Raw genomic sequence first — 25,768 nt, 5'->3', positions numbered from 1 at the left:
ACAGAATGTACATGGCGACCTGTTTGTTGCACATGAGCACCTGATACACTTATGCTGCCTACTGGAGCACTGACTACAATGCTGTGACATGGCCATGGTGTTAGTAAAGTTTTTATTCCGTGGTATAGTATTAATAATAATAATTATGGTCACTTTTTGTAGCACTTTTAAATGAAAATTACATATAATGTTACTAGAACTACTGTTTTGCTACACGATTCTTAAATTGAGATTTGATGCAAATGGAAATATGTGCTTGTTTTACTTCTATTTTTGCAAATAATATGATGAAGTTATGAAGCAGTTTGTTCGTTTTTCTCTAGTTTTGCATATCAGTTAATATCCATTTGGTTTGTCTTATACTAATATTCGACTGAACTGATACTGTTATGTATTTAAAGTTTTGCAATGAAGTAAAACAACGCTTCTTTGTTTAAAAGTTAAATAGGTGTCCAATGGGCGTGGTGCAATACTGCGGAGCCTTATTCTGTGGAATTGGGTCTTCAGGCGTTACGGTGTAGGGGTGAGAGTGATGTGTGGTGTAGTGGCAGTGTGTGTGTGTGTGTGTGTGTGTGTGTGTGTGTGTGTGGTATTGGATCTTCAGACGTTATTGCATAGGGGTGAGAGTGGTGTGGTGTGTGGTGTTGGGACAGTGTGAGTGTGTCTGTGCTGGTGTTGTGACAGGTGACGTATAATGTCATGTTGTGGTTTGTTGTGGGAGTAAGGTGCAGGTATCTTGGTTTAGTAAGGCACATTGGCATTAACAAGGTTTGTTTAGTATTGGTTTTAATTACATGATTGTGACAGAGAATTTTGGGAGGATTGAGTAAGTAGTTCTAGTTCGTAATTTTATGGAGTTTACATTAACCCTATTACATTGAAATTATATTAAAATTACCCTTTAAACTACTGTATATAATAATAATAGTGTATTGAAAACTAGGGTACAACGATTAAATTTGCTATTTAATTGAAGTTACATATATTAATTATATATACATTAAATTTAGCGTTCTAATAATTACTATACTATTATTATTATATTATTGACTTATCTACTGTGATTGGCTATATATGTATGGTGATACTTTATGTACAATATGTTTTATAATAATTTAAGAACAGTCATTGTGTGTGTGTGTCTGTATTTATGATGTGTTTACATTATAGTGTCAACTAAGGTGTGTGTAAGCTTGCCAACCTAAATGTTTTTGTATGCCACACTTCTATACCACCTGGCCATGCTGGTGATGTGTATGTAAGAGGTTATTGTATAGTTAGTGGTAGTTTTTTTTTTTAATATTTGGTGTTTGATACAGTGTTTATAAATCATATTAGGTGGTGTGTATGCTAGTGATCAGTGGGTAATATTCAGTGTGTGGTAAAAACTGATGTGTTAGGGAAATGGACTTACTGCTCGAAGGATAATGGAGTGAGCAAGAGGTGTGTGACAGACATCCCACCTCTCCTTGTTATTTGTGGACAAAATTAATAATTATAAAATAGGCTTCAGAGAGGTACTTATTTTGTAACTGAGGGTGGGGATACTTATTGTGGATGTGTGGTCAGCGCACATGTGGTGGTGGGTCAGTGGTGGCTGATGATATAATGTATGGTGTTGACAGCAGTCCAGATAACCTCTTACTCGCGAACCGTCAATAAACACACACACACACACACACACACACGGGAGACACCAAGCAGTGAAGACGTTCGCCGACAGCGCTCACCGAGCCAGCATGGCCAGTGGCATTACCTAAATTAGTATCTCTATATGAGTCAAGCTCTGTACCAAGTTAGACTAAATGGTTTTTTATCATTAAAAAAGAAATAAAAAATAAAAAGTTTAAACAAGACTTGTTTAAACAGAAAAGAGAACCGAGCGGCAAAAGAATGCGTTCAGTCAGCTGATGTTTGTTTAGACTACAAAGGCCCCAGGGAATGTAAGTACTCCGTACTTTTAGTATTGCAAAATGGATACATACTTTAGTAAAGCAAATTTGGAAAAGAAAAGAGATAAAGGTAGATAGCAAGATGATGATTTCTACCAAGAACTGGTTGAAATGGAGACTCACAATAGACTGGTTGAATGTGTACACAAACTAGAGATGGCTTTCAAAAATGAAATTGATGAAATAAAGAAGCAGATGCACTTGCAAAAGGAAGAAATAGAAAAATTAGGAAGGGAGGTCAACAAGAAAGAAACAACCATCAGTGAATTAACAGTGGAATTGAGTACACTTAGGAGGAAAATGAGTGAAATGGCAAGTACAGTAATCAATCACGAGAGTATTATGGAAGAGTTCAAAAATGATATGGAGACAATTAGGCAAGTAAGCAGTCTGATAGACCAGAGCAGTGATATTGAGGAGATAACACAGGTGAATGAAGTTGTGCAAAGCTACAAAAATGATGTGGAAACCACTTATGCTCTTATGGTGAAAGTAAAGAAAGACTTAGAAACAAGGGTGGAAGAAAAAAGCATTAACCCGTCACGTCCCAAGGTTTTCCGCACCTCCGACATCCCCCAGTCCCGAGGTATTTTCGATTTTTTTTTTTTTGGCTAAAACCTTCGCTTTTGGTGAGAAACATCGAAAATTCATAGAGAAATCGCTCACCTGAGGTTTAAAGTGCCCAATCCAGGTAGGAGTTCCTCCTTACCTGAGTGGGTTTTCTAACATGCTGGCACCAAAGAAAACGAGTTCTATGGGAGGGTAACTATTTTATCCACTCATAAATGGTATTTATTTATTTACTTGGTACGAATGTATATGTAGTATGACAGTATATTGGTTTTCAAGCAGTAATAAAGGCATTATAAGCATTGTTTCACTCACTAACTACACCATACCTGACCTATTTTTACCACACTACCTGATCATTATTTCTGGCTGTTTCTTCTTCTAATGCTATGTAAACATTGTCCTCCACATTGTCATCGATTGGGGAATCACTCTAGCCCTGAATAACTTTACTAGCCATGTCACTGGTAACAGGTCCTTTGCCAAGACAACGTCGTGAGGGGGGGAGGGGGGAGGTTATGCAGTGTAAGGCATTGTCCCTGCTTGATATCTTGTACAGGAATAGAGGAAGGTGTCCCGTGTATACATACAAAAAATCACGTGCAAAAATTGAAAATTGTGCAAATTAGCGACCTTGCAATTGCACGACGTACTGGTACGTCGCCGGGACTGGCAAATGCAAATCGTTGCAACGTACCCATACATCGACGGGATGGGGCGGGTTAAACAGGAAGTGAAAAGAATAATCCAAAACAACCCAAAGTTAGTCAGAGATTCAGTAGATATCAACAAATCTATAGTAATCACTGATATAGAAGAGGAAGAAGTAAAAAACAAGATCACAAGAGACAAAAACGAGATGGCAAATGTAATAAGCATACTGAAAGAAGTAACAGAGGAAATCTCTAGTAAAGACATACAAGAACACAAAATGTTAGGGAAATACGAGAAAAGCAAGTCAAGACCTCTAAAGGTGACTTTCCAGAGTGTAAACACTGTGGAGGAGATACTACAAAATGTAAAGAATCTTATGGAAAAAGAGGAGATCAAAAATGTATGGATAAAAAGATGCCTAACACAAGAGGAACTGGAATTACTGAAAGAGAAGAGGGAGGAAGCAAAAACAAAAAATGAGGGAAGATCAGAGGAGAAGAACACATTTTTTTACAAAGTAATAGGATTGCAGGTACGAAAGTGGTACATAACCAGGAGGGAATAAAAAGGAGGAAGGTAGTAGAACCATGTCATGACAAGTATATAAACAAGATGATTAAGTTGATGTACTCAAATGTGGATGGAATGGTATCTAAATTATTAGAGATGAATGATTATGTCAGAGAAAATGAACCACATATAATATGCCTAACTGAAACAAAATTAACACCAATGACATACTAAACTTAGAGGAATATAATATATGGAGAAGAGACAGAAGTTTAAAAAAAAAGGAGGAGGAATTATAATGTTAACTAAGAAAATTCTAAAAGTCAATGAGATAAAACTAGATATACCATCACAAGTACAACTGATTCCAGTAGAGATCAACACATCTGAAGGGAAAGTAATTGTAGCCAATATGTACATGCCACCCAGATCAAACACATGGGAAAGAGACGAATATGAGGACTTGGCAGAGAGTACAATTCAGAGTTTAAGAGCATTACTACATAAAATGGAATTATACTAACTGGAGATTTTAATACAAATATAAATTGGAATACTCTAGATATAATTTGCCAAGAAAGCTGTTGGGACCAAAATCTCCTGGATCTCCTGCAAGAGTTTTTCCTAATGCAACATGTGAGGGAAACCACCAGAAAAAGAGGACTCGATGTACCTTTAATTCTAGATCTCATATTTACTAGGCAAGAAAATGATATTGACAATTTAATATATCACCCATCATTCGGCAAAAGCGATCATGCAGTACTAAATTGCAACTTCAGGATAGCTTATGACATAGTTAACAGCAACGAAAGTTACAAAAAGAGTCTAAACTATATAAAGGGAAATTATCATGACCTAAAGAATTATTTCTTAGAAGTTGATTGGGAAAATGAGCTTAGAGGACAAGATTTAAATGCTGTATATAAAAAATTCTGTGATTTTTATGAAATAAGAGTCCAGAAGTACATCCCACAGCACAAAGAAGTAGATAAGAAAATACAGAAATGGTTCAATACAGAATGTAAAAAATCAAAAGAAGGAAGAGATTTGTTGTGGAATAGATACAGAAGACACAATAGTGAAAGGGCATATAATAATTACAAACAGGCAAGAAACGATTATACAAGAATAAGGAGGGAAGCCCAAAAACAGGTTAAGGAGGATATCATAAATAAAAGTAGTGATCAACCGAAGCTATTTTACAGCAACATCAGAAGCAAAACCAAAGTAAAAGATAAAATACAATCCATTACGGACGAGGGAATCACCTATACACAAGAGAAAGATATTTGTGAAGCACTAAATAAGAATTTCCAATCAGTTTTTACAGAAGAAAAAAATTTTGAGAGGGATTATGTGGAACATGCATGCCCACACATACTACCAGATATACAAATATCAGAAAAAGTAATACAGGAGGAGTTAAGTAAATTAGACCGAGGAAAAGCAAGTGGTCCTGATGAAATTTCAAGTTGGGTACTACGAGAATGGGCAAAGGAGTTAAGTAAACCATTATTTTTAATTTTCAAGAAATCCTTAAGTCAAGGTAAACTACCTGGTATTTGGAAGAAAGCAAATATTGTCCCCTTATTCAAGAAAGGGAATAGACAAAATCCACTCAGCTACCGACCAGTATCATTGACCAGTGTTGTAAGCAAGGTATTAGAAAAGCTTATAAGAAAAGCTTGGGTAAATCATCTAGAAGAACACAATATGATAACAGAAAGAGAGTTTGGTTTCAGAAAAGGAAAATCATGTGTTACTAATCTGTTGAGCAACTACGACAGAGTAACAAACACAATACAGGAAAGAGAAGGATGGGTGGACAGTATCTATTTAGATTTCAAGAAAGCATTTGACACAGTACCACACCAAAGATTTTTATGGAAACTGTACCATCAAGGAGGAATTCGAGGCAAACTGTTTTGTTGGATGCAAGATTTTCTCATAAAAAGGGAAATGAAAACAGTACTAAGGGGAAACTACTCATCATGGAAAGAAGTGACTAGTGGAGTACCACAGGGCTCAGTGCTGGCACCAATCATGTTTTTAGTGTATATAAATGATATATACAGTAACACTGGAAATGAAAGCTATCTAAATATGTTTGCAGATGATGCAAAAATACAAAGGAGAATTACTAACACAGACTCTTGTAAAGAGCTACAAGAAGAATTAAATAAACTTCATGAATGGAGTAATACATGGCAAATGGAATTCAATGTGGACAAGTGTCATGTAATCAAGTTTGGTAAAAGTGGAAAAAGACCTGATTGGAATTATACGTTAGGAAATAAAACCCTACACACATCAGAAAGAGAGAAGGACCTAGGTGTGATTATCAATAACAGACCAACTCCGGCTGACCACATCAGTGAGAAGGTACGGAACATGTATATACTGCTTGCAAATATGAGAATAGCATTCACATACATAAATGAAGACATGCTAAGAAGGATAATAACATCATTCATCAGACCATCCCTGGAGTATGCATCAGTAGTCTGGAGTCCTCATCTCAAAAAACACATAGACAAGATTGAAAAAGTTCAAAGGGCCGCTACAAGATGGATACCAAGCTTAAGGGATCTAAGCTACGAAGAAAGACTAAATAAACTGAATCTACCAACACTACAGGAGAGAAGGAAAAGAGGTGACATGATAATGCTATATAAATGCATATCAGGGAAGGAGAAAATAGACATAAATGATTACTTAACATATGGGGAAGCATCAGGAAGAGGACTGCATAAGAAGAGAGGTGATAAAGGCGTAAGGAAATTCAGCTTCCCAAATAGAGCAATTGATCACTGGAATGCATTACCGAATGAAATAGTGTGTGTCAAAACAATTCACAAATTTAAGGATATGTACGATAAATATGGTTTAAGACACGGGACAGTACGAGCTTGACTCATTCCTGTAAAGATACAATTAGGTTTGAACAATTAGGTAAGAACACACACACACACACACACACACATCACCTTTCCTCCCCCTCACACCGTAATTTTAAAACTTTTTCACATTTTCCAAGCTATTACTACTATTCTACTGCCACTGCTACCACCACTTCTACTACTACTACTACTACTACTACATACTATTTTCCAGCACCGTGTCTTATTATAGTTCTTGTTTTCTTCAAGCCATTATCTTCACCATACAGAGGACGTACTTGGAATGAAGGGGCGAATGACACTGCTCTCCATATTCTGACTGCAATGCCCCCTTCATGTTACAGAAGTTTTGTATTTTGTTGTTGTTGTTTCTGTATTACTTTATTCAGCTTAGGAGAGACTCCTCGAACTTGATGTAGATTTAGGCCCATATTTTCGTCAGTCTAGGAGGCTCCGTAGCACCTCTTCCTCCATGATTTATTTTTGGATCAGGCTGGTTAATATCCTTTTGTACCATACTTATGGAAAGTATGGCGGTATTAAAATGATGTAAGCAACAAGAAAATGCGATAGTAACGTATACTTAGCAAAGTAAATCATTTGAGAAAAGGTATTATGGTGCTTCCTTAACTGGCCAGAATTCGGGCCTCATCACATGGGTAATAATGTATAATAAACAAAATAAATCGCATAGGGAGAGGTGTTAGGAAGTTTGCTTAACCGAAAGAGATACGGGCTCTGGTCTTCCTTAACTCCCCTAACCCCATCTTGACATCTGAATATATTTCCTTTCCACTGATATAATAGCCATCACAGATTCTTATTCTAGTTGAAATTAATAATACACTAATCAGAGATTTTACACCAGATCTGAGACAATTTACATCCCACACATAATTCTCCCGGTGTCATGCTGTTTCTTTTAACATAACACACAAATATCATGAACAGATGGCAACATATGAGCTTGGGACAGCATCAATGTGTAATACAGGTCTGGCATTTGGTACACATGAGAACCTTGTCATAATCACTTGTTTATTGGTTGCACTAACATATCAAACATTAGAGGAAATTACAAAATAACGGTGATGCATGAACGTCGGAAATTCTAGATAGGCCTCCACGTCACACAGAAACTGTCCAAAGTTTTAATGTGGCCAGCTGTACCTCTTTCCTATTACAATAATTTCTTTTAAATGACTGGCAGATGAACTAAACTATCCTATACTGAGGTCCGATGCATTTCTGGTTAGGGAAGTCAGGGGCCACTACAGGAGCAATAGGTACAGAAGTATTAAATAATTTAGGATTGAAAAGGTATTCGGTAAAGTTAAACACTATATGGGTTAAATTAAAGAACATTATGGATTTAGAGAGAAACATCTTTCACGTGAAAATCTTCAGAGAGAAAATGAATGACTTTACTGGGTTTCGCTAGAGTGGACAACCCTGCACATGAAAATCCATTGTTAGAGTGCACCACCTCGCACGTGAAAATCCAGCATTAAAGTGCACCACCTTGTGTGTAATAATCCTGCGCTCGAGTACAGCACCTGATGTGTAAGAATCCTGTGTTGGAGTACATCACCTTGTGTGTAAGAATAATGTGTTATAGTGCACCACCTTCACTACCTTGCGTGTGAAAATCCATAGGTACGACTGAATGATCGGGTCATCCCAGTAATGTTTTCATACCAAAAAATTTCAGAAAAACTAAATTACAACTTTGCAATATCCTTCTCATTGATGTAAGTGTTCTAAACAAAAGTAGATGATGTATATTCCAATTTCCTCTGAATCAACACCAGCATTCCACAAGGATAAGTTCTGGCGCCAATCCTATTCCTAGTTCAGATTAATGATCTTTTATCTGCCACTCACAATCCCATCCATTCATATCCAGATGACTCAACACTTCACAGTTCATTCATACTCAAACACCCATTTATAAAATCCATTATCTCTGGCTCCATAACTAAATACAGCCATCTCCATAAATCAAGCCATAAATTATCTGAGATCATTGAATGGGGACAAAATAACCTTGTCTTATTTAATGCTAGTAAAACCAATTATACACATTTTACTAATAGACAGATATTGCCAGATTCATACATTACCTTCAATGCTACTAATATTTCCATCTCCAAAAATTTTGAAATTCTAGGTGTTTCACTTAACAATGCTTTAACCCGCTGCATCCCGGAGACGAGAATTCACGTCCTCACATGATGTGCACTCATATCCCAGAGATGTAAATTAACGCGGGAACATTGCAAGGTCCCTAATTTGCACAATTTTCAATTTTTGCCAGTGATTTCGCGAGTAATTTTTGGCACGTATACACGGGACACCTTCCTCTATTCCTCTACAAGATGCCAAGCAGGGACAATGCCTTACACCTCATAACCTCTCCCCCCCCCTGCATGCCATTGTCTCGGCAATTCACCTGTTACCAGTGACCTGGCCAATAAAGACATTCAGGGCCAGAGTGATTCCCCAATCGATGACAATGTGGAGGACAAAGTTTACATAGCATTAGAGGAAGAAACAGTCAGAAATGATGATCAGGTAATGTGGCAAAAAAAGGTCATGAATGGTGATGAGTTAGTGAGTAAAACAATGCTTATAATGCCTATATTACTGTTTGAAAACCAATATACTCTTGTACTACGTATAAATTCGTACCAAGTAAATAAATAAATACTGTTTATGAGTGGATAAAATAGTTACCCTCCCATAAAACTCGTTTTCTTTGGTGCCAGCCTGTTAGAAAACCCAGCCAGGTAAGGAGGTACTCGCACCTGAATCGAGTATTTTAAACCTCAAGTGAGCGATTTCTCTATGAATTTTCGATGTTTCTCACCAAAAGTGGATGTTTGAGCCAAAAAAGAAAAGGTCCAAAAATGTCGGGACTGGGGCGTACCACTGCCCAGAAAACGTCGGGATGAGGCAGGTTAAGCTGGACCTCTCTTGTCAGATTGCATGCTAAAACCAGCTCAAAGAAACTTGGATTATTGTACAGAGTCCTTAACCTTTTCGCCGACGAGCATTTAGCTATAATTTATAAGGGTTGTGGAATGGATGTGCAGAGGTTGCACCAAAAGTAGACAAAATTCAGAACACAGCTGTTGAGTTATTAATAACCCTGCTACTCTATACTGCCTCCCCTACAAGTAAAAAGAAATTTTGCATCCCTTGCATTATTTTACAGATACTTTTACGGCAAATGCTCAGACGAAGTTGCGTCCTTAGTGCCACCTCTCCATGCCTTCCCTCGTGCTACACGGCCATCTGGTAGCGATCATGACTGGAATGTCACACAGCCATATTGCAAAAATTCTGCATTTCTGAATTTTTTCATTCTCCAAACTGCATCTCACTGGAACTTGCTTCCCTGGATTTGCCTCCCTGGAAAATTCAACAACAGCTGTTCAAATCTAACTGTTACAGATATTTTATGAATGGAGGACTCCAGTAATATGGGGAATTATTATTTTTTTTATTTGTCTTTCTCTTCTCTGCTCTGTTATTAAAAAAAAAAAAAAATCATTCTAAAACATCAGCCAGAAATTATTGTCTTTTATGTGGTCGTGTAGCTGGTCAGTTATTACCACCCGCTTAGCGAAGCTAGCGGAGTGGTAACGTTTTCAGTTATGAGGCTAGCTGGCTGGCTTTGTGTGTGGGTAAACAAGACATCTCAAGAGCGGCTTGAGCTATCAACATGAAACTTTTAAGGTATCAAGATATAGTCAAAGTCTTGGACAGATTGGATAATGGGCACTCGGAGTTAAGGTCAAGGTCACCAAAATGGATGACAAAGCCCAACTAGTTGACATTTGGTGACCTTGACCTTGACCCTGAGTGCCCATTTTTGAACTCGTCCAAGATTTTGGCCATATCTTGATACAATGACCGTTTCATATTGATTGCTCAAGCCGTTCGTGAGACATCTTGTTTATCCACACACAAATCAAGTCAGCCAACCTTACAACTGCAAACATTACCGCTCCACTTGCATACAACCTGCACTGCGAACCGAGAGGAGTGGTAATGTTTTCAGTTATGAGGGTGGCTGGCTGGCTTTGTTTGTGTGTGTTTTACAGCCGGAATTTGCGTCAAATCAGAAATGGAGGTGCAAACTTATTTGCCGAGAAAAAAAAAAACTTTCAAGCTACGCCAGTAGTGAGATCCCATCACGCAATGGCTTCTAGTCTGAAAATCAAATCGTATCACTGAATCTAAAATTATTTGTAACTGTAAGATTCGTAAATTAGGGTTTCTTTTTCCTGCAAAGTAAGCCTCACTTTCTAGGTTAGATAAAAGAAAATCACATGGGAACGTGTTTATTTTAACTTCAGTACTAGACTTTCAAGATTGGTAATCAATGCACGGTAATTATTATGTGTAATATACAGTCACTTGACCTTAAATGTAGCCGAATATTATTTTAGTTACTGGTGAAACATTACAAACTTGTGAATGTGTGTGTGTGTGTGTGTGTGTGTGTGTGTGTGTGTGTTGAAACTTGAAACCTAACTTCATCTTATGTCTGTCGCATGGTGTTTGTAACTGTAAGCGCAGTTAAAAGCATTTGCTATTGGACAGGAACCTATAGCAAAAGCAGATACTTCGATATTCATATTACAGAAATAATACGGTGTTGCTGGAGACTGATAATAATGCTGAGTAGAAGACGTGTTGTTTGACTTCGTTGCCAATGACGATCGCAAGTCCCCTTCCGACTGCCAGTGCCTCACCCACCTCCACACAGTGGTTGCGCTTGTTCTCATCCTTTTCGCTATCATTCGGAACGACAGCCCACTCAGCCACAGCAATATAAACATCTCTCGTTCAGCAATCACGGTTTTCCTATAGGTGCGGAGGTGTTGCATCCTCGTCTGTGTAAATCAAAGCACTTGAACTAGAAATCATAATTGAATAGATGACTCGGACGTAAAACTTATTTGCAGATGTATAATATATTTGGGTATCCCGTGGAAAGTATAAGCTATCAAGCATAAGCCGGTTTTCAAAGGTCAGTTTTGAGTGTAGTATAATGGTACTGCAACAGATCATATGAAATTTGCTTCAGGGTCTAAGCTGGTCGAAGGGAGAGTGGTAGCCAAAACTTTCCCATTCCTTTGCAGGACAAGTAAGAATGGAGACTTGGTGTCAGTAGTTAGAATCTTACATATGGAAATTGATGTATTGGATTGGTGCTGTGTGTGTGTGTGTGTGTGTGTGTGTGTGTGTGTGTGTGTGTGTGTGTGTCATCAATATGAAACCACGGACTGTGAACGTATACAATGTGATAACAAAAACTACCATCCATCCATCCATCCTTCATCCAATCCTACATTGCCCCATGAGGAGCGTAGGAGCCCGGGGCTAGGCAGTTGGTCCCGACATTTAAGATGAGTGACCAGCCTCACTCATCCCTGAGTGGCATTATATGAGCAATCTACCCCAACCATCCCTTGGATATAAGCCTTCACCGGCTCAATCCGACTGGAGCGCAGTAATTGCCCACTAAACCACCAGGCGCCAAAATTTGGTTATATGGTTACCACCCAGCGTAGTAAATGGTTTCCTGGTGCACAGGAAACCATTTGGCTTGTCACTCAGTGTAGAGTCACCCACAGGCTGAAGGAAATGGAAAAAAAGAATGAAAGAAAGACAGAATAGGGAGTGTAAAGTCACCCGTAAGCAGAAGGACAAGGAAAGAATGAAGGAAAGACAGAAGAGAATGGAAGGAAAGAAGGATGGAGAGGAAAGGGCAGACACCCGAAAGCAGCACTACATCGAGTGAGTGGATGGTGAGCGTCCACACCTACAACACAAAAACTACCACCACACACTTTTGATGACAGCTGCAGCTTCCGTTTCTAACCTTAGAGTCGATGTAGATGTTGAACAAGAGAAACACACATCCACCTCGCTGTTGCAGCCACTAATTTCGAGTGATAAATGCTATATTAGCATGAACCCCACATTGCTATTATGGAGCTACAGTTACCGATTGCTTTACGGGTGAAAATATACCTCATAATTATCCAGTTCACTCACTGGGACAACAAGAACTTTAATTTCGTAAAAGATTAACGTTACTGAGTAAATGGCAAGGAAATCACTAGAAAAACCTCCCCTTGTACAACACACAAACGCTGGTTTATAAACTAGATCTCCTCTTTTAATTGTAGGTTCCAACAGGGTAAGGTAAAGATACCATGCCGAAGAGACTGTTTCTGTGAAGGAAACACTCACCAAAATTGTTGCTAAGCTTACCGTTAAATCGGAATGAAGGCCGGGGTTAGAAAAAGGATTAGTTGGATAGGAAGTGATTCTTAAGACAGAGGACGAGTGTCAAACCTTAACTCCACTTTTGTTTACAACATTATGTGGGCAAGGAGCATTTACACACAGTTGCATACTAGCGTGTGTGAAAAGGAAAACACTCAAAAACCATTCCCTCAGACTACAATACACAAACGCTCCCTTACAAAACCATGTACTTTTTCATTTCTAAGCGCAAACAGCCTAGGGTAAGGAGAGCCTGCTCAGTTGTCTGGTAAACCACGAAATAGTACCAGGGACCATTGTGTTGCGGACCAGGACCCATATTATCATAGGAGTGAGGAAGCACTCTAGCATTTATAACTAAGCGATGAATATTTCGAATATCACCATGCTCTCCATTTATATCGTACCAAAGGATATTAACTAGCCACAATTAAAATTTAGGCACAAATAAGAGGTATTTGGGAGCTTCCTTAACGGGCGAGAAGAGGAACCCAGGTTTGGTCACGATTACACCACCATTGCTGTTTCTGAGAAGGATAGCCCCAGAGGCCATGAATGAAGGAAAGAATGAGGATGCCATGGGAAGAACTAGGTTTATTGCCCTGATATGTCTTTGCAGTATTTTGTGGGTCAGGCACAAACACATCCACATGAGCAAGACAGATAAGGAAAACACGAAAACATTTCCCCACATTAAGACACGCATCCGGCGCTTTAAATCCAGGTCCCTAATTCAGTTATAGATACAACAGACTAGAATAAAGGCGACCCTGTCTAGAGGCCTCGTGGTTTTCCGGGAATCGAACCTAGGACCTTTTTCCTGCGATTGAGTAAGGTTCTGATATCACAATCACCACTCACCAGTGTCCATGATAACTCGGTATTATGTTGATGATTCAGGCGAAGAAATCTCTCTCATAATTCTTCCAAAATGCCACCAGTAAAAGTAGCTCTCTTCAAATGTGGACCATCATGTGCTGCTTGAATTCATTCCTCAAAAGCAGCCCTAAAATAAGTTCAAAATGTGTTTACACTTTTTGTGAGGCACTATATATTTTCCGATATTGATTACTAATACATATACTGACTATACAGTTGTTATTCAAGTCCGGCATAAAACTGATCTCTCTCCACCTTGACTTCTGAGACGTAGTGAGAAATGAACACAAAAAATCGGCGCGAGTCACAAAGTAGTAGTTTAGAGAGAACGTATAGCCGTAATATTGTCTTTTTCGGATTCTAGATTATGTGAATTAAACTGCAAAGACACGAAAATCTAGATAAGAGTAAAAAGAGTATACTGACAGTCCTCTAAGATATTGTCAGTGAATTTTCAATTAAAAACATTTGTTTGTTCTGAGGAATAAATTTCTTTGTTCTGATACTTGCATTAATGCGCAGTTGTTAATATATGAAAAATTAATACGACAGAAACCGTTAAACTACAATTCGGATGTACTTTTGCTAAATAATGTCTCTTGACCACAAACGTAGTTCACAACTTAAATATTCCACAGATACTCCAAGCCATATCTGTATTACATAAAAGCTTTTCCATACTAATGCCACAACAACACCACACTAACACCGTCAGCCACACCACCACCACACTAACTCAGTCAGCCACACCACCACCACATTAACACCGTCAGCCACACCACCACCACACTAACACCGCTAGCCACACAAGCACGACACTAACACCTTCAGCCACACCAGCACCACACTACGTGAGCCACACCAACACCACACTAACACCGTCAGCCACACCAGCACCACACTAACACCGTCAGCCACACCAGCACCACACTAACACCGTCAGCCACACCAGCACCACACTAACACCGTCAGCCACACCACCACCACACTAACACCGTCAGCCACACCACCACCACACTAACACCGTCAGCCACACCACCACCACACTAACACCGTCAGCCACACCACCACCACACTAACACCGTCAGCCACACCACCACCACACTAACACCGTCAGCCACACCACCACCACACTAACACCGTCAGCCACACCACCACCACACTAACACCGTCAGCCACACCACCACCACATTAACACAGTCAGCCACACCACCACCACACTAACACCATCAGCCACACCAGCACCACACTAACACCATCAGCCACACCAGCACCACACTAATACCATCAGCCACACCACCACCACACTAACACCGTCAGCCACACCAGCACCACACTAACACCGTCAGCCACACCAGCACCACACTAACACCGTCAGCCACACCACCACCACACTAACACCGTCAGCCACACCACCACCACACTAACACCGTCAGCCACACCACCACCACACTAACACCATCAGCCACACCACCACCACACTAACACCATCAGCCACACCACCACCACACTAACACCGTCAGCCACACCAGCACGGCACCACACTCTCAAGACTTACCAGCAGAGAGGCGATGGTCAGGCAGCTGCGGGTGAGGCAGTCGGCCGCGCAGGGTCAGGCGGCCAGTGAGGGGGACAGGCCAGAGGCTCATTATTTATCTGTGTCAGCACACCCACACTCCCCTACCACACAGCCAACACGCAGCAGTCAACAATGGATCACTGTATATTGCAAAATTTTTCCTTTTCATAAAAATCATACCTTTCAAAAGAAAAATAAAGTGCTTTATATCGTTGTTACATTGGTATTTTATGCATCAGAGACGTACAAGAGGATAATTTTTTTTTTCATGCGAGGAAGAAGGAACCAAAGGCCATGAGCCCGCAATAAGAGCTCCCTCCAAGAGAAAAACAAAATACAAGAGAGAGCCAAATTCAAGATCCATTCATTTCATTTCGAGATGCCTGGACACACTGCGTTTGAAAGACTGGAGATCATAGGCAGCAGGAAATACAGACAGAGGGAGACAGTTCCAGAGTTGACCCGTTCCATAAATGAAGGACTGGGAGTAACGGTTAACTCTTGCATTAGAGAGTTGGACAGAAAAGAGATGAGAGTTTGCTGCTAGACGGGTGCTACGCGCCCGTCGTAGAGGTGGAGGAATGCATGCAGACAGTTCAGAGGAGCAGTGACCATTAAAGTAGCGATAGAAAAGAGATAAAGATGCAACAGTGCAGCGAAGCGACAGAGGTTGAAGGGAGTCAGTAAGAGGAGGAGAGTTAATGAGACGAAAAGCCTTTGACTCCACCCTATTGAGAAGAGCTGTGTGTGGGGAGCCTCCCCACACATGAGAGTTGTACTCCACACAGGGGCGGATAAAACCCCTGTATAGAGTCAACAATTGTGCAGGGGTAAAGAAAGAACGGAGTCGGCTTAGCACACCCAATCTCTTGGAAGCAGATTTTACAAGAGATGTAATATGATCTTTCCAAGATAAGTCCCGAGTAAATGAAACCCCAAGCATGTTCAAGGATGATGCAGGATTAAGTGGAAGACGTGTGTAAGATATTCACGGAAGAGATAGGCGCAGTGTGTGAGGTGGTTTGTGGAGTGAGGAGAAGATGCAAGGGTGTGCAAGGGACAGCATGGTGGAATGATGAGGTGAAACGAGCTGTGGAACAAAAAAAGAAGGCATATAGTGAATGGTTAGCGGGTAGAGGTAGGGGAGAAGATGAGATAGAGAAGAAAGATGTATATGTGAGCAGGAGAAGGGAGGTTAAGAGACTGGTGAAGGAGAGTAAGAAGAAAGTGGATGAAGAGTTTGGGAGGATTCTGAGTGTGAAATGGAGGGAAAGTAAGAAATTGTTTTAGAAGGAAGTAAAGAAAGTAAGGCAGTGTGAAAGGGGAAATAGTAGGGGAGTGAAAGATAGGAACAATAGCTTGTTGGTCGAGAAGAGAGAGAAATTGAGGAGATGGAAGGAGCACTTTGAGGATTTGTTGAATGTAGAGAGTGAGAGCAGGGCGAGTATAAGTGGTTGGGGAATGGCTGGGAGAAGAAGAGATGAGAGGAGGAAGGAAGAGATCAGTAGGGTGGAAGTAGTGGAAGCGATGAAGAAGATTAAGTTGGGAAAGGCCCCAGGAATTGATGGAGTGTGTGGTGAAATGCTTAGGTATGGGGGTGAGATTGTTGTGGAGTGGATATGGAAGTTATGTAGAATGCCATGGGAAGAGGGAAGGGTTCCAGAGGACTGGAAATCAGGTATAATTGTTCCTTTACACAAATTATTAAACATTAGTAAACTTATTACGAAACCAACAATGTCATCCACGCCAGTATTCTCGTCGGGTAAGGGAGCTTCCTAACATCTCTTCCTAAGGAATTTATTTTGCCTATTACACTTTCAAACCCTATTCTGTTTTACATAAATCCATCTGATATCGCCATACGTCATTGATGGAAGGCATGTCATTTTAGAAAGTGATATAAACTGCTCAGACAAGACTTTATGGGTGTAATAAGTAAAAGAAACTGCTTAGGAAGAGGCGTTACGGTGCCTCTTGACTGAATCGATCCTTAACACCAACACAAATAGTCTTTCCTTAATAATTCAAATATGCCTACTACCAAATTGGCGTCCGTAAAATGTAGCCAGATAGTAATATAGTAATATTATGTTTATGAAAAATGATTAACTTAACTTTTGTATGACTTGAAGGTATATTGAATAGCCTAGGAAAACAGCGGGATTAAGTCGTGTATTCGGTTTTGCAATGTTTACTGAATATACAGAAAGCTTAAATTTTTGCTAGACTGCTTTATAAACTGATGCTTAATGAGAGGCTTATATTTGATGTCACTGATTCTGTCTGAAGAAATCGTCTTGCTAGACTATTTGCCTTGATATTTGTGTTCCATAACTTGACGTCTAATGTAAAATATCCTCTCTGGTAGTCTGAATACTGTATATTACAAATGTTCGTGTGTGTGTGTGTGTGTGTGTGTGTGTGTGTGTGTGTGTGTGTGTGTGTGCATTTGAATATTCTGAAGAAATAACTGTATACAATGAATTACCGCAAGAAAACATACAAAATCTCTGAAAACATACAAAAGTAGTTACTGTACAGTATAACTTAATTTTCGCCGGAGCAAAGCAAGTCAGGGTACCAGAGCACATGAGTCTTCAGCATGCGATTACCTTTCACAGCTGATTCTTTTCTTCTCTAGTCGTTTTCATGCAACATAGCAAAGGCTTCATTTGCTGGAGAATAAAATGTTTTGAGATTATTAGGTAATATAGTCTATCTATCTATCCATAGCCCGACGCCCTAATCCCGCAAAAGATGGCCGCAGATAAGACGCCTCCAAGTCGATCTGTCACCCACCATTTGACTACCCTCCCCCCAACTCACCCCCCCCCTCCCTCATATACCTCTCAACTCCATCCCTCCACCTCATCCTCGGTCTACCCCTCCCTCTCCCTCCCTCCACCTCACCTACATAAACCCTCTTAGTCAGTCTTTCATTCTCCATTCTCTCCACATGTCCAAACCACCTCAGTGTAATTCTCCTAATCTTCTCAACCACATCCATATCCACCCCACAACGTTCCTTCACTTCTTCATTCGTCAACCTGTCCCTCTATGTCACTCCACACGCTTCTCTCAAGGAACTCATTTCCACTGCTCTCACTCTTGACTTGTTCCCCTCTTGCAAGGTCCACGCCTCGCTTCCATACGTCAGAGTAGAGATCACAATGCTATCATGCAGTGACTTCTTAACTTCCATTCTCACCTCCCTATTTCTCATCACTGCTTTCATTGTTTCTTTTGTCGATGTGTAGAGAATGAAAAATAAGAGACTGACTATAAGAGTGTATGCATGTAAGGTGGTGTTGGAGAGAAGGGGGAGATCATGGATGATATGGGTGAATGGAGTGTAGAGACATATGAGAGAGGGTGTTATGAGCTGGAGGGAGGACAGCGTGCTGGTAGAGGACAAGGAGACTTGGGGGTGGTTTGTTTGTGGTCACCCCTTACAGGATTGAGGCGTCTGACAGTAGATAATTAGACAGACAGACATATAGATGCAGAGATCCTTGCTCTGATGAGTCTGTTAATTTTAAGACAGCTCTCGCTTGGAAGGGAGTATAAAGAAACTCAGGTGTCCTCTTTATTATGGAACCATTCATTAAATGTTTGTTATTTTTAAATTATTTTATTTATCTTAGTATATACAGCATTTCGTGTACTACAGAGGTTACAAACAACATCCATTGTTTTTTTTTAACCCGATCAGACCAGTGACATTTTATTCTGTTTTATTCCTGCAATCTCTGGACGATTAATTCAGCTTCGGGGAGACGTGCCGAAGATAAAGTGGTTAATGAAGGTCATATGTAACCCGCTTGCTTTCGAAAAACTTGTAAGGTGAATAAATCGTCTGCAGCAAGTTTGAAATATCTGTCCATCTACCTATTGTCAGACACCTTAATCCCGTAAGGAGTGGTCACAAACAAATGGCCTCCATGTCGCCTTGTCCCTCGCCATTTCACTGCCCTGCCCCCAGCTCACACCTCCCTCTCTCATATACCTCGCCAGTCCATCCCTCCATCTCCTCCTTGGCCTTACCCTTCCTCTCACCCCCTCCACCTATTTTGTCTTTGAAATTTCTAGACGGTTCCCGTCAGCTTAGAAGAGTTTCGGAATGTGTCCAATCCAACTCGAGATCATCCTTCTCTCAATAAAAGTTTCTTTAATAGCAAAAATGAAATAAAAATGAGACGAGTTGAAGAAATGTAGGTTTTTATTTTTCTTGTAAACTCGATCTCGCAACATTATTAAGTCTGCAAAATATCTAGTATACAACGTGGTCAGTAACTTGCATTGTGAAACCCCAAACGCCGGTGGATAACTGATTCGACTCTGCCACTCCAACAGCCTCACATCCTTCATCACGGACACATTACCGGAGGTGTGAGTAGATGAGCTCGAAGCAGAACACGTGAAAACTAATTGCCAGGCCAGCCACGTAAACCACCAGTGTTCCCTGCAATGTGAGAGAATATACTTTTAGGAAACTGCAACATATTTACTATTACCGGTTCACTTAATACATTGGCTATACATAAATAGACAGACAGATAGATAAGCGGAGAGAGAGAGAGAGAGAGAGAGAGAGAGAGAGAGAGATGGATAGATCGTGAAAGGATGGATACGTGCATGGATAGATGGACGGATGAGTAGAAAGTATGGTTCACGAAAGCACAATGAGGAAGTTACCCATATATTGGAAAGGCTGAGTGAGGATCTGACGGCCATGGTTGTGGGTGGGTTGAGGCAGGTGGTCATGTTGGGGGTGTAGCTGTTGATCCAGTGGTCATAGATACCTGCTTCTCTCACTGTTATGATCCTGGAAGCACGTGATTATGATTGTGCTGCGATAAACTTTTCACCTTAACTTGGCCCTAGATTTTCGTCCTTTTGTTGCTTTGTTCATGTAACTACTCTTTCATAACCAGCACAATACTAGTGATAAGTAACAATTACCATTGTGCATTCAAAATGCTGAGATGGCAGATTTAGCCTAAGTTAACCCTATTCGGTGCAACCCGTCTCATTTTTGATACGCCCTAACTAATTTTTACCAATAAACTCTAGTTTTTAAGCAATGCATAGTCTGACGATTGTTTTCTTATTAAATCACTGGAAACACAACAAATGGTGATTCTGAGCGAAAAAACTGGGTTGAAACGAGCCTTTTCTCTAAAATTAACGATTTTTCCCCGTGGAGAGCGCTAAACAAAAAGAAAACGCTCGAAGATGAGTGGAATATCTGGGACCTTAGCCTACGCAAGCCTAACGGGCATCAACACAGCTTCCAGACGTACGATACGTTTCCTATTTTCATTAAAACTACTTTATTTTCTATGTATTATTCATTGTTCATCCTTTATGGCTCGTCATACCTAGTGAAATGGTTATTCCATGCACTAATTTTATCTATATTATTCATTGTTTTTTCTCTATGTCTCCTCATACCCAATGAAATGATTGTTCGTACACATACACACAGATACACACATGTGCATTGAATTGCGCACACAGATACGCACACGTGCATTGTAATGTGCACACACACACACACACACAACACAAACCTCGCGGCTCGGGTAGGACCGTAGGAGTCGTAGGACAGTTAGTATAGGCATTAATTAGGGGACGGGGTGGACGTGCTGACAGACGCAGTCATGGCTTTTACTTTCGACTATGTTGACGACCCAGACGAAGATTACTTGGCAGAAATAGTTGGCGATGATGATGATGATGACCTTGCCTTGGATAGAGTAGCTGAGGGCGACGATGAAGATGAGGATCAGAATGATGACATAATGGTTGAAGAAGAGTGGGTACCAGTCAGAAACAGAAAGCCACTGGTGAAAAATAGATTAATCAGTTCTTTGGACCAATGGTTGAACAAACAAAATTATGACGAATTTGTCCTGCCACACGAGCTCAAGGAATATACCTGCATTTTAGAGAAACCCCAGAGAAAATCAGATGTCGGTAAGTCAATAACATGGACCATTCATACAGAAGGTAGGCATGTTGAGAAGATATTGCCCAGTGAAGGATGTTTGTTAGGAGAGGCAAGGTCAGCTAATACAGAAATAATGGCATGGTAGTTGTCCATAACATCTAATATGATTGATGGTATTGTAACCCATACTAACAATAAGATTCAAGGCATAATTACCGAAATTTCTAATACTGACAATGCTGAAACACACACGTCAAGGTGACTGATGCCATAGAATTGAAAAGCTTTTTTGGCATGCTCTATGCAAGAGGCTTGTTGGGACAAAATAAATATTGCTATAAACGTCTCATCATGGAAGGGTTTGGTCACCCAATATTTGGAGCCGTCATGTATGTAAAACGATTTGGTTTATTACATGCCAACATAACTTTTGACAACATTGATACCAGACACCAGAGATGGGTACACGATCGTTTTGCAGCAATTAGGGAGCTTTTTGAACAGTTCAGTAATTGTTGTTGCTCAGTGCTAGAGCCAAGTAACTTCTTGACCATTGATGAAACGTTGTATGGGTGTAGAACACAAATAGGGTTCAGACAGTACAATAAGAGTAAACCCGTATGCTACGGCCTCCTATATAAATCTATTAATGCAGTTAGATATCCATTTACCTTTAGGACAGCTGTATATTCAGGTAAACCTTCTGGAGAGCCAGGACCACACTACATACGCAGTACAGTCCCAACAGTGAAAACTCTGGTAAGTCAGTTACAAGACTCATTCGACCTTAGAGGTAGGATTATTAGTCTGGATAGATTGTACACCAGTATAGAGTTATTGGAGTGGCTTCAAACACAAGGTATCTCAGCCTTAGGTAGTATAGATTTTACCAGGAAAGGCATACCAACAGAGATAAAGGCAGTCACAGAAAGGGAAGATAGGTCATACCAAGTTTACTGGAAGAAACACGGGGAGGAAATGACACTGAACTCCTATGTAACACCCACAAAAAGCAATGGTAAGAAAAATGTGTTACTTCTGAGCACAGTCTCCCCTATATTAGGCATTACCAAGGATGATGATTTGAAAAAAACAAAAACAAAAAAAACTATTTAAATTGTATGATTTCACTAAAGGAGGCACTGACGGGCTGTGGATCAGAGAATAAGTTTTCATACAGTACACACTAAATCTAGAAGATGGACAGTGAATGCCCTTTGCTACATTCTCGACACTGCCAGAGTAAATTCACAGACAATTTATTCATTAGATAATAATCAGGACCCAAGAAAAATTGCTTCAATCTCCTATGGCTGGCAGTTAGTGAAGGCATTAAGTAATCCGCAAATTGAAAGACGAAAAGTTCAGGTTTGTGGTTTGACCAGGAATACAATAGCTAAGATGAATCTGATGCTCAGACAGGGAGATGTAGAGGAGGCCGTCCCAGAAGTAACGCATGAGAATAGGTCAGGGAAGCGGCGCAAATGTCGTTCATGCCTGGAGTCTATTTATGGTCCAGGATACACTCAGAATCGCCCTAAAGTAAAATTGTCCACAAAACAATGTCAAGTATGTCACAAGCACACCTGTGATCAGCATATAAATAAAGTATGTACGATATGCTATGGTAACATGCCCAATCAGTGAAAGTCTTATTTTGGAAATTAAGAATGAATGTGCACGTCTGCGAATATGTATAGATTATGACTGAGTTTACATTATTACGGATTATGTTTTTATGTTTAAAAAATTTCCTTATATGATAGATGTAAATAGAGATACGGAAGGTGAGGATTTTGCAGCATAAGAATCCTCCAGCTTACTTATATGAGTTGTAAGTATAGAGTAATAAGGATGTTCGAGTGTGTAGGATCAAATACCGTCGAACAATGCATAGACTAGGAGCACATGCATGGATAGCCTCGAGTTAACGGTTACTACTATTACTTTCGACCTGTGACGGGCTGTGGGTCACTGAGGGCCCTGTTAGTTAATTGGCACCCGTTGGGATCTTTTTAACGTACCAGTGGTCGATGTTGCAGGGGGTGGGATCAGCTGAAATGAAGCATGGTCTCGCAGTGGAGAGAAGGAGCTGGGGCCTGATTGACTGCTGTCTCCCTTGAAAGCGCCAGGCAAGGCTCTGGACCTCCCCCCTCATATCCACACTGTGCCTATGCATTAATCAGGGAACAGCTTGTTCTCCGGTTAATAGAGATATAGGGTTTAACCAGAAAGCTACAGGCTGCTCTAAGCGATTTAGTAATCCAAGGACTGGCACGATTCCTGGTTAACCCTTAAATACATACGCGGGCGTATCACGCCCGATGCGTACCCGAGTTCACATGATCACCGAGTGGGTTATTGTCTGAGACGGCTGGGCACCCAGATACCCTCCTTCCACGTGTTGCCCTAGTAGGGAGAGGTAGTGTTGCTCTGCTCTCTTTGAAGGAAATTTCCATATCGGCACCCTTGGGTATCTCACACCCATCGTATGTACTCCCGTACATATGTGACACAGGGTTTGTCATATCCAGCAAGTAGTTTGAGTATGATTTCTAAAGTGCTTTTCCTTGCAGGAAGTGAATATTTCTTAGAACACAGATATTTCTTTGTGAACTGTGAAATCATGGCCCACCATTTTTTGAGTGATGAAGAACTTGATAAAATAATGAACACCATTGGGTGCTAAGAATCAGAGTCCACCTGTCCAGTGCCGGGAGTGCCCTGTTCGGACTGACAGGAAGACATGCGTCCGATGCACCAAATGTCAGAAGGCTGTCTGCCAGGGGCATTATTACCTTGTCTGTGGTGATTGTTTGTGAGTCCAAGTAAGTGCTCATGATTTTGAGAATTGTCAAGGAAAATTCGAACAAATTATTTTTCTCACGGCCATAAATACACCACAAATGACAAATAGCAAATATTTTGGATTGCATACCACTGTGTTTTGTAGTTATGAGGTTTCAGTAGTAAAATAATAACATTCACTACTCAAGAAATTACATTTCCTGATAATTGTAAGTTCTATTCTTAGTTACCCCCTAAAACAAGGTTGTGGGGGTGGGTGAGTGGTCAAAATCACTGGATAAAGCCTTAGAGAGGTCCATATACCATGTAATGTTCAATTTCAAGGGTCTGGGATTGCATGAAAAATTGCCAATCTTCGTACTCCATTTTTTTAATCTAAAAAAATACCCCATTTTTTGTCTACCTCCACCACGGCCCACCGTGAGTCTGTAAGGATTAGAGTGCCATGTGCTGCAGCGCCCATGACCAAGGAGTGTGTGTGCAAGTGCAGAAGTCCGCAGCTCCTGATTCAAATTTTCCACATTTTTTTTTAGTTACATCAAAATTTTTCCTCATTTTTGATACTTTTTTTCAAGTTACCACTTAACCTCTAAGATATTGTACAAACCCATTTACATAAGGTTCAAATGAAAGTACAAAGCTTGTATGTTTTATATATGTACTTGGTTTTACTAAATTTGATTTTCACATAGGTGTATGACTTTCCGAAAAATGGGTTTATCAAACCCTGCGTATGTATTAAGATGCAGTAAAAGTAGCATATGTATTCTAGGGTTAATAGTCTACTCGTAAGAATTTAATGGTGACCTCACATGTACGGAGCTTTGGCTGGCAGCTGCATTTCCTCGTGGTGACTAGTAACAAAGGATCAAGGGACTGACTTCTGGAGAGACTGGCTGACCGACAAAGGTCTCAGTGATAGACTAGTGATTGACCAGTGGGAAACTACTAATAAACTGACATCAGAAGGACAGTCTACTGACTGAGTTGTAGGTATTTAGGGATTGACTGCCTCACTGTGTAACAATTTATATATACTGATGATATTTTGGATATAACTATATATAATTGAATGTTTGTTATTGCATTGTTCAGAATACTCCTTGGGGCGTTGCATGAGCAGATAGAGCTACCGTGCCCTCTGAATATTTGGTTATAACTGAATATTTTCCTGTGCCCTTCAATTTCAATTTGCAGTATTCGAATTTAGAAATTCCTATATAATATATTTGTGACAGATTCAGCCTTCTCAAGGACTCCCTTCAGATGTAAGTAAGGAGTGAGAAGCAGGTAGACCTTTATTATACAACACAGGGGCGGGCAGAACAGGAGGTAGGTAAGTCACAAGGCTGTTGATGTGGAATTTTGCAATTATTATGTCTTTTCAAGCATTTTTGTCCTGTACATCTACCGCCTTGTGCCTTATCTATCTCCTGTTCTCCCCGGCCCTTTCTCACTCGCCATCCATTTGTATGACAAAGGTCTACCTGTCTCTCACTCCTTAGTTACACGTGAAGTGGGTCCATGAAAAGGTCGAGTCTGTTTTGTTCTCACGAATAGATTATATTTCACACACCAACACAATCCTTATAAACCACCACAGACCTCACACACCAACACAGTCCTCACACACCACCACAGTCCTCACACA

General features: G+C 40.3%; 1 protein-coding gene across 1 annotated transcript in view; it reads right to left on the bottom strand.

Annotated features, from left to right (window-relative positions):
• Positions 1-19,734: 19,734 nt before the first annotated feature.
• The window catches only part of LOC145397052 (putative glutamate receptor), a 42,082-nt gene continuing 36,048 nt past the window's right edge, over positions 19,735-25,768 (bottom strand). Inside the window, exons 9-10 of the mRNA XM_080270266.1 lie at positions 20,052-20,181; positions 19,735-19,818 (exon numbers count right to left, since the gene is read on the bottom strand). Of these exons, the coding sequence (XP_080126392.1) occupies positions 19,735-19,818; positions 20,052-20,181 (214 nt within the window). The remainder of the gene's footprint in view (positions 19,819-20,051; positions 20,182-25,768) is intronic.

The sequence above is a fragment of the Coenobita brevimanus genome, chromosome 40, assembly GCF_032717465.1.
Source record: "Coenobita brevimanus isolate Jiangsu-jjx chromosome 40, ASM3271746v2, whole genome shotgun sequence".
In the NCBI taxonomy this organism is placed as follows: domain Eukaryota; kingdom Metazoa; phylum Arthropoda; class Malacostraca; order Decapoda; family Coenobitidae; genus Coenobita; species Coenobita brevimanus.
This window is presented reverse-complemented; position numbering and strand designations above follow the sequence as displayed.